General features: G+C 48.6%; 1 protein-coding gene across 10 annotated transcripts in view; it reads left to right on the forward strand.

The window, feature by feature from the left end:
* Positions 1-10878, forward strand: part of LOC110491279 (transforming acidic coiled-coil-containing protein 2) — a 212832-nt gene that overhangs the window by 89267 nt on the left and 112687 nt on the right. For all 10 annotated transcript variants that reach the window (XM_090201791.1, XM_090201792.1, XM_090201784.1 and 7 more), the window contains one exon: positions 2775-4004. In XM_090201791.1, the coding sequence (XP_090057917.1) occupies positions 2775-4004 (1230 nt within the window). The remainder of the gene's footprint in view (positions 1-2774; positions 4005-10878) is intronic.

Consider the following 10878-nt stretch of genomic DNA (forward strand, 5'->3'; position numbering starts at 1 on the left):
ATGCCATGCTGTCAGGGAGAAACCGCGTCGTCAGGGAGATATAGTTCCAGCTCATTAAATTCATGTTATCACGACCCATAACTCTCTTTTAAGCCCTCTATAGAATGAATGGTTTATTCAGAAATGTGGTTTCTGGGTAATGGGATCCGAAAGGACAAGACCAAGCCTGTTTATGTGTTATGACCAAACCAGCGATACATCACACAATCTCTGTGATGTTGTTGGCCGCCATTTTTTTTGTTTGTTTGTTCTCGTATTTTGAAATACAAAAACAACCTTGTGTCTTTTACAATATACTACTAGAACACAGGTGATGGTAAAACATCCGTTCTCACATAATGTATTGCAACGATCATTCAGTTGCATTACATACTGCAGAAACCCCACCTACACTATGTGTTTGAAACTTTGATGAGAGGAGCTCTTGAGTTGCTCAGAGGTCTGAGACACGGCATCTCAGTGCTAGAGGTGTCACTACAGACCCTGGTTCAGAGGTCTGAGGCACTGCATCTCAGTGGTAGAGGTGTCACTACAGACCCTGGTTCAGAGGTCTGAGGCACTGCATCTCAGTGGTAGAGGTGTCACTACAGACCCTGGTTCAGAGGTCTGAGGCACTGCATCTCAGTGCTAGAGGTGTCACTACAGACCCTGGTTCAGAGGTCTGAGGCACTGCATCTCAGTGGTAGAGGTGTCACTACAGACCCTGGTTCAGAGGTCTGAGGCACTGCATCTCAGTGCTAGAGGTGTCACTACAGACCCTGGTTCAGAGGTCTGAGGCACTGCATCTCAGTGGTAGAGGTGTCACTACAGACCCTGGTTCAGTGGTCTGAGGCACTGCATCTCAGTGGTAGAGGTGTCACTACAGACCCTGGTTCAGAGGTCTGAGGCACTGCATCTCAGTGGTAGAGGTGTCACTACAGACCCTGGTTCGGAGGTCTGAGGCACTGCATCTCAGTGGTAGAGGTGTCACTACAGACCCTGGTTCAGAGGTCTGAGGCACTGCATCTCAGTGCTAGAGTTGTCACTACAGACCCTGGTTCAGAGGGGCGTCACTACAGACCCTGGTTCGGAGGTCTGAGGCACTGCATCTCAGTGGTAGAGGTGTCACTACAGACCCTGGTTCAGAGGGGCGTCACTACAGACCCTGGTTCGGAGGTCTGAGGCACTGCATCTCAGTGGTAGAGGTGTCACTACAGACCCTGGTTCAGAGGTCTGAGGCACTGCATCTCAGTGGTAGAGGTGTCACTACAGACCCTGGTTCGGAGGTCTGAGGCACTGCATCTCAGTGGTAGAGGTGTCACTACAGACCCTGGTTCAGTGGTCTGAGGCACTGCATCTCAGTGCTAGAGGTGTCACTACAGACCCGGGTTTAATTCCAGGCTAATACCATGTAGAACATATCACTGTGTGACATTGGATATAGGAAAGGTCACCCTAAGTAATCATGTGTTCTTCAATCCCACAATGCATCAACATGCCTGTCTGAACTATTTCTCTCCTCTATTTCTCTCCTCGTTTTACAAGACATCCGTGACCTTCCACAGAGGAAGAACACAGCCTATACTTCATAGCAAAGAGTGTAGAGTATCAACAAAACATCAAATTGTCACCATGTTTCTTCATCGGTACACATGTAGAGAATCCCGAACGTAATCTATTTCTAGCTGCCTATGACACAGAGAACAGTAATACATACGTACATTAGTTGTGACAGAGAACAGTAATACGTACATTAGTTGTGACAGAGAACAGTAATACGTACATTAGTTGTGACAGAGAACAGTAATATGTACATTAGTTGTGACAGAGAACAGTAATATGTACATTAGTTGTGACAGAGAACAGTAATATGTACATTAGTTGTGACAGAGAACAAAGTAGTGCACTAGATAGGGAATATGGACCCATGGGACTCTGGTCTAAAGTAGTGCACTAGATAGGGAATATGGACCCATGGGACTCTGGTCTAAAGTAGTGCACTAGATAGGGAATGTGGACCCATAGGACTCTGGTCTAAAGTAGTGCACTAGATAGGGAATGTGGACCCATAGGACTCTGGTCTAAAGTAGTGCACTAGATAGGGAATGTGGACCCATAGGACTCTGGTCTAAAGTAGTGCACTAGATAGGGAATGTGGACCCATAGGACTCTGGTCTAAAGTAGTGCACTAGATAGGGAATGTGGACCCATAGGACTCTGGTCTAAAGTAGTGCACTAGATAGGGAATGTGGACCCATTTGGGACACAAAAAATATGAATGAGGAAGTAAACAACATAGCATGACTGTCTGGGTGTTGTCTGACTCTGGATGTGTATCCAATGGCACCCTATTCATAACGGGCCCTGGTCTAAAGTAGTGCACTAGATAGGGAATGTGGACCCATAGGACTCTGGTTAGAAGCGGTGCACTCCTCGAATAGGGATGACATTTTGGACACAAATCCTCTGCGGTAGACTTTTATAACAGAGGTCAGTGGAGAGAACTGTAGTACTATTATATTTGACGAGATGACATCGGCAGTGACATCACTCCTGTCCTTTGAGAAGAGAATGAAGCTATTCTCCCCCCCCCCCTTCCCCCTCTCCCCCCTCGGTGGAACACAGCTGTTGCTTTGAAACAGAGGGAAAGGGGGAAAAACCACAACAAATACAGTAAATGCATACACACAGACGATAGCGGACAGGACATTTGTTACCTGTCACTCTGTGTATACGTCTTTGCTAACGACTTCAATGTACCTCTCTCTCATTCCAAACCCTCTAACTCTCTACAGAAGCTTCCAGCCTTTGGAGCCTCTGGTGTCTCCTGTGGCAGAGTTCCAATCCCTCTCTGAAGAGACCCCTACACCATTGGGTCTGGCAGAGACCCCTACCCCACTGGGTCAGGCAGAGACCCTTACCCCACTGGGTCAGGCAGAGACCCCTACACTACTGGGTCAGGCAGAGACCCCTACACCACTGGGTCAGGCAGAGACCCCTACACTACTTGGTCAGGCAGAGACCCTTACCCCACTGGGTCTGGCAGAGACCCCTACCCCACTGGGTCAGGCAGAGACCCCTACCCCACTGGGTCAGGCAGAGACCCTTACCTCACTGGGTCAGGCAGAGACCCCTACACTACTGGGTCAGGCAGAGACCCCTACACCACTGGGTCAGGCAGAGACCACTACCCTACTGGGTCAGGCAGAGACCCCTACACTACTGGGTCAGGCAGAGACCCCTACCCCACTGGATCAGGCAGAGACCCCTACCCTACTGGATCAGGCAGAGACCCCTACCCCACTGGATCAGGCAGAGACCCCTTCTCCACTGGATCAGGCAGAGACCCCTACCCCACTGGATCAGGCAGAGACCCCTACCCCACTGGATCAGGCAGAGACCCCTACCCCACTGGATCAGGCAGAGACCCCTACCCCACTGGATCAGGCAGAGACCCCTACCCCACTGGATCAGGCAGAGACCCCTACCCCACTGGATCAGGCAGAGACCCCTACACTACTGGGTCAGGCAGAGACCCCTACACTACTGGGTCAGGCAGAGACCCCTACACTACTGGGTCAGGCAGAGACCCCTACACTACTGGGTCAGGCAGAGACCCCTACACCACTGGGTCAGGCAGAGACCCCTACCCTACTGGGTCAGGCAGAGACCCCTACACCACTGGGTCAGGCAGAGACCCCTACCCCACTGGGTCAGGCAGAGACCCCTACCCTACTGCGTCAGGCAGAGACTCCTACACTACTGGGTTCGGCAGAGACCTCTAGCCCACTGGGTCAGGCAGAGACCCCTACCTCACTGGGTCAGGCAGAGACCCTTACTCCACTGGGTCAGGCAGAGACCCCTACCCTACTGGGTCAGGCAGAGACCCCTACCCCACTGGGTCAGGCAGAGACCCCTACCCTACTGGATCAGGCAGAGGAAGCTACCCCAGTAAGACAGAAAAAGGAGCAGACAGAGGAGCAACCAGCCCATGAAAAAGAGACCCCAGGACAGACAATTAGCGGGTAAGTTCCCAGTCCTATGACTGACATTATTCAATTATTATTTATACAATGTTACCCTCTTAGATGTTAAGTCCCCTGTTTAGGGGACATTGAGCGGTTCTGGACCGGTTCTGACTGATATTTTTGTGCTCTGTGAACATTGCGGGGTTCCGTGCCTTATAATGTCAGAAAGGCCCATCTGTTTGCTCTCTGCTACCAGTCTGTCAGCAGAGATGACTTGAAGTGTCAGGTTTCACACCCCACATTTGCATAGAGAGTGATGTGTCACATTTCCTGGCCTATTAAAAAATCAAATCCAATTGCGCCGAATACAACAGGTGTAGATCTTACAGTGAAATGCTTACTTAAAAGCCCTTATCCGACAATGCAGTTCAAAATTGTAAAAATAAAATAAAAATACGAATAAGAAATAAAAGTAAAAAGTAATTAAAGAGCAGCAGTGAAATAACAATAGCGAGACTATATACAGGGGGGTACTGGTACAGAGACAATGTCCGGGGGCACTGGTTAATTGAGGTAATATGTACATGTAGGTAGAGTTATTTGTTAAGCGGAGCAGCACAGGGGACCCTGACCAGGAAACAGGGATGAATGAACCAAGATATTTATTGTAACACAGGGAGAGATGAAGTGCAGATCCAGGGAAGCTCGGATGAGTTGTAGGAAACCAGATGTAGAGAGCTGAGGTTGGAGTGAGCTGGGTTGGGACAGAGTAAACAGGTCTGGGAGGCGAATCCAAGGGAGTGATGATGAGTTGAATCCAGAACAGGGTAGCAGGGTGGTGAGACGTGGAACAGGAGACAGGAACCAGAGTCAGAGCGGTAAAACTGCAGTGAGAGGAGAAACAACGTCAGGCAACTAAACAGGCCCAGCAGGATACAGGATCTTAAATAATAACAAATAGATAGCAGTATGACTGACTGAACGGAGATTACGATCTGGCAGAGTGGAAGTAGCAGGGCTGAGTATTTGTAGAGGTCTTGATTATGGAACAGGTTGCAGCTGGTGGGGAACTGCTCTGACTCCAGCACACCTGTCTCCAACCACACAGAGGGAGAGGGAGAGGGAGAGGGAGAGGGAGAGGGAGAGGGAGAGGGGGAGGGAGAGGGAGAGGGAGAGGGAGAGGGGGAGGGAGAGAGAGAGAGAGAGGGAGAGGGAGAGGGACAGGGAGAGGGAGAGGGAGAGGGAGAGGGAGAGGGAGAGGGAGAGGGAGGGGGAGGGGGGGAGGGAGAGGGACAGGGAGAGGGAGAGGGAGAGGGAGAGAGAGAGAGAGAGAGAGAGAGAACTGGGGGAATGGCTGCAGGTCAAAGATACACCGGATGTCCACTAGGGGGTGTAGAAGAAACAGATGTGACATTATTACATTTCGGGGCGGCAGGTAGCCTAGTGGTTAGAGTGTAGAGGCGGAGGTAGCCTAGTGGTTAGAGTGTAGGGACGGCAGGTAGCCTAGTGGTTAGAGTGTAGAGGCGGCAGGTAGCCTAGTGGTTAGAGTGTAGAGGCGGCAGGTAGCCTAGTGGTTAGAGTGTAGAGGCGGCAGGTAGCCTAGTGGTTAGAGTGTAGAGGCGGCAGGTAGCCTAGTGGTTAGAGTGTAGAGGCGGCAGGTAGCCTAGTGGTTAGAGTGTAGAGGCGGCAGGTAGCCTAGTGGTTAGAGTGTAGAGGCGGCAGGTAGCCTAGTGGTTAGAGTGTAGGGACGGCAGGTAGCCTAGTGGTTAGAGTGTAGAGGCGGCAGGTAGCCTAGTGGTTAGAGTGTAGGGACGGCAGGTAGCCTAGTGGTTAGAGTGTAGGGGCGGCAGGTAGCCTAGTGGTTAGAGTGTAGGGGCGGCAGGTAGCCTAGTGGTTAGAGTGTAGGGGCGGCAGGTAGCCTAGTGGTTAGAGTGTAGGGGCGGCAGGTAGCCTAGTGGTTAGAGTGTAGGGGCGGCAGGTAGCCTAGTGGTTAGAGTGTAGGGGCGGCAGGTAGCCTAGTGGTTAGAGTGTAGGGACGGCAGGTAGCCTAGTGGTTAGAGTGTAGGGGCGGCAGGTAGCCTAGTGGTTAGAGTGTAGAGGCGGCAGGGTAGCCTAGTGGTTAGAGTGTAGAGGCGGCAGGTAGCCTAGTGGTTAGAGTATTGGACTCAGAACCGAAAGGTTGCTCGATCGAATCCCCGAGCTGACAAGGTAAAAATCTGTCATTCTACCCCTGACCAAGGCAGTTAACCCACTGTTCCTAGGCCGTCATTGAAAATAAGAATTTGTTTTTAACTGACTTCCCTAGTTAAATAAAGGTTAAATATATATATATTTTTTAAAGTGACGATGCACAGATGATAACAACGGAGAGTAGTAGCGGTGTAAAAGGGTGGGGGGGGGGGGGGGCAATGCAAATAGTCTGGGTGGCCATTTGATTAGATGTTCAGGAGTGTTATGGTATGGCTTGGGGGAAGAAGCTGTTTAGAAGCCTCTTGATCATGTTGAGTGAGAGAGAGGTTTTTGTCCTGGCAACACGGCCAGGTCTCTGACCTCGTCCTTACAGGCTGTCTCATCGTTGTCGATGATCAGGCCTACCACTGCTGTGGAATCAGCAAACTTAATGATGGTGTTGGAGTCGTACCTGGTTGTGCAGTCATGAGTGAACAGAGAGTACAGGAGGGGACTGAGCACACAACCCTGAGGGGCCCCTGTGTTGAGGATCAGCTCGGCGGATGTGTTGTTATCTACCCTTACCACCTGGGGAAGTCCAGGATCCAGTTGCAGAGGGAGATGTTTAGTCCCAGGGTCCTTAGCTTATTGATTAACTTTGAGGGCACTATGGTGTTGAACGCTGAGCTATCGTCAATGAATAGCATTCTCATATAGGTGTTCCTTTCATCCGGGTGAGAAAGGGCTGAGTAAAGGTAGTCCCTCTGGTTGTACATTTAACGTGCTGATAGAAATTTGGTAAGACGGATTTAAGTTTCCCTACATTGAAGTCCCCGGCTACTAGGAGCACCGCCTCTGGTTGAGCGTTTTCTTGTTTGCTTATGGTGGAATACACCTCATTCAGTGCGGTCTTAGTGCATCAGTCTGTGGCAGTATGTCGACAGCTAAGAAGAATACAGATGAAAACTCTCTAGGTAAATAGTATGGTCTATAGCTTATCATGAGATACTCTACCTCAGGTGAGAAAAACCTTGAGACTTCCTTAGATATCATGCGCCAGCTGTTATTTTCAGAAATACAGAGTCCGCCGTCCCTTGTCTTTCCAGACGCCGCAGTTCTATTCTGCCGGTACAGCGTATGATAATGTCGTCGTTCAGCCACGACTCCTTAAAGCATGAGCATAAGATATTACAGTTTTGAATGTCCCATTGGTAGTTTAATCTTCCGCGTAGGTCATCGATTTTATATTCCAAAGATTGCACGTTTGCTAGCAGAATGGAAGGAAGTGGAGATTTGTTCGATCGCCTACTATTCCTCAGAAGGCAGCCCGCCCTCTGGCCCATTTTTTCCAGAAGTTATTTTCGAGACGGTAGCAGCAGCATTACGTACAAAATAAGCTAAAAAACAAGTTACGAACAACGCAAAGAAAAAAAAAAAACATTTGGTTGGGAATACATAAAACGTCAGTCTTGTTCTCCGGCGCCATCTTAACTAGGGCTATATAAATACATTTGATTTGATTTGATATGTCACTCCTTTTGGTTCCTTCCCTATATATGTCACTTCCTTTGGTTCCTTCCCTATATATGTCTCTCCCTTTGGTTCCTTCCCTATATATGTCACTCCCTTTGGTTCCTGCCCTATATATGTCACTCCCTTTAGTTCCTACCCTATATATGTCACTTCCTTTGGTTCCTTCCCTATATATGTCACTCCCTTTGGTTCCTTCCCTATATATGTCACTCCCTTTGGTTCCTTCCCTATATATGTCTCTCCCTTTGGTTCCTTCCCTATATATGTCACTCCCTTTGGTTCCTGCCCTATATATGTCACTCCCTTTGGTTCCTTCCCTATATATGTCACTCCCTTTAGTTCCTACCCTATATATGTCACTTCCTTTGGTTCCTTCCCCAGGTGTCATCGTTTCTGTTTCATGTCGTTGTTCATGTGTCGTGTTTTGTTTGTTTGTTTATTTATTAAATGATTCGCTCCCTGAACTTGCTTCCCGACTCTCAGCGCACATCGTTACAACACCTCAGAAATGAATGACAATTTATTTTGCCAGAAATGTGAGCTCCAGACCTTTCTAGAACTATGCACCATTACTAGTTACTGTTTAAGGCCATCTTGTGAAAAATAATTACGCTTGGGTATGTCTATTTAGGCAGAAATCTACATTTTGCCAAAACGTTCGACAGATTTTTAATAGTCAACAACTCAGACTGTAGTAAGGTACAGAGGTGGGACCAAGTCATGTGACTCGGGTCCAAGTCATGTGACTCGGGTCCAAGTCATGTGACTCGAGTCCAAGTCATGTGACTCGAGTCCAAATCATGTGACTCGAGTCCACACACCTCTGGTAAGGCGTAATAGTGGCAGATGTAAACTCACGGTGATCCATGGTTACCGTTCAACGTTATCCCTTCAGATAATTAACAAGTATTGTCATTTATGGTAATAAGGCTTCTTATTGTGAAGTGTTGGATGTTACATGTTAGTATTCACTCTGTTAATTAGTCTGTCACAGTGTAGTAGTCTACACTGCATTCTGGGCCTGGTGCTAAATCTCTGTCTGTCTTCCAGATGGTTGAAGAACAAAATCCTGTATAAAAAAATATGGGATTAAAAAAAAAAGAGCCTCACTGTAATCCTGTATTAGCAGAGATTTTCTAGGGATTGTGTCCTACTATCTGTTTATGTACTGTAACCATAACAACGTGAAAATAAACAGCATGGCTCGCTGGATGAATTATAATTCACCAGATGACTTGTTGAGCGCTGAGCGCCATTTATCCTCGTGGAAAGAATCAATTCTTCAGCCATGATAACGTGACATTAGGATGTTTTTGAGGTACAGAATGCAAAAAATACCAACAATCAAGTGTCTGGTCTTCTTTGATGCTCTTATGGATGGAACTCTGTGTTGAACTCTTATTGGAACGCAGATTCCTTCACTCTCTCAACCTGTATCTGTTGTTTATGTTATTGTAATAGTGTAATAGTGAAGTCCGGTGTCTACTTGTTACTATATGAAAGAGCCTGCATGTTCAGTCCAGGACTAGGCTTGATTGCGTCCCTGAGGTAGCGTAGTCTCACTTCGAGACACTTTGTTGTGATCTGGAGGACAGCTAACTCTTGTCTCACTATGAAGGTACTTGGTAGGTAGAGGCTTGTGACGGGCAGACCTGGGTTTAGATACTATTTTAAATCATTCAAATACTTTTAGTGTTTGCTTTAGTCTGCCTGGAGTTTCTGATATGTGGCTATTATAGCGGTCCCAGGCAAGTGCAATCGAGAACAGATTTGTATTGGAAATTATTTCAAATAGTATTTAAACCAAAGCATGCAAGGTTTATGATAGCAGGAATGTGTTTTGGCTTTGGCTTGACCAGTGTTCTACAGTCTAGATTTTTACTGGTTGATTGCAGTGAGCCCAGCATGCTATAGTGGTACGGTGCAGTGAACCCAGCATGCTACAGTGTTACGGTGCAGTGAACCCAGCATGGTACGGTGTTACGGTGCAGTGAACCCAGCATGTTACGGTGCAGTGAACCCAGCGTGCTACAGTGTTACGGTGCAGTGAACCCAGCATGTTACAGTGTTACGGTGCAGTGAACCCAGCATGTTACGGTGTTACGGTGCAGTGAACCCAGCATGGTACGGTGTTACGGTGCAGTGAACCCAGCATGTTACGGTGCAGTGAACCCAGCGTGCTACAGTGTTACGGTGCAGTGAACCCAGCATGCTACAGTGTTACGGTGCAGTGAACCCAGCATGTTACGGTGCAGTGAACCCAGCATGCTACAGTGTTACGGTGCAGTGAACCCAGCATGCTACAGTGGTACGGTGCAGTGAACCCAGCATGCTACAGTGTTACGGTGCAGTGAACCCAGCATGTTACGGTGCAGTGAACCCAGCATGCTACAGTGTTATGGTGCAGTGAACCCAGCATGTCACGGTGCAGTGAACCCAGCATGCTACAGTGGTACGGTGCAGTGAACCCAGCATGCTACAGTGTTACGGTGCAGTGAACCCAGCATGCTACAGTGTTACGGTGCAGTGAACCCAGCATGCGACAGTGTTACGGTGCAATGAACCCAGCATGTTACGGTGCAGTGAACCCAGCATGCTATAGTGTTACGGTTCAGTGAACCCAGCATGTTACGGTGCAGTGAACCCAGCATGCTATAGTGTTATGGTGCAGTGAACCCAGCATGTTACGGTGCAGTGAACCCAGCATGCTACAGTGTTACAGTGCAGTGAACCCAGCATGCTACGGTGTTACGGTGCAGTGAACCCAGCATGCTACAGTGTTACGGTGCAGTGAACCCAGCGTGCTACGGTGTTACGGTGCAGTGAACCCAGCATGCTACGGTGTTACGGTGCAGTGAACCCAGCATGCTACGGTGTTACGGTGCAGTGAACCCAGCGTGCTACGGTGTTACGGTGCAGTGAACCCAGCATACTACGGTGTTACGGTGCAGTGAACCCAGCGTGCTACGGTGTTACGGTGCAGTGAACCCAGCATGCTACAGTGTTACGGTGCAGTGAACCCAGCGTGCTACGGTGTTACGGTGCAGTGAACCCAGCATGCTACGGTGTTACGGTGCAGTGAACCCAGCGTGCTAAGGCCATATGGCGATGTTTACATTAGTGATTTGAACAGCTCTGGTAACATTGACATTAGCCTGCGGAAAACCTTTCAAGTCTTTCCTTCTAATAGTTCTTGAATCTGTCACCTCCATCTTTATGATTCTGTCTG

Source organism: Oncorhynchus mykiss, chromosome 16, assembly GCF_057628025.1.
Source record: "Oncorhynchus mykiss isolate SJ-2025 chromosome 16, ASM5762802v1, whole genome shotgun sequence".
In the NCBI taxonomy this organism is placed as follows: Eukaryota; Metazoa; Chordata; class Actinopteri; order Salmoniformes; family Salmonidae; genus Oncorhynchus; species Oncorhynchus mykiss.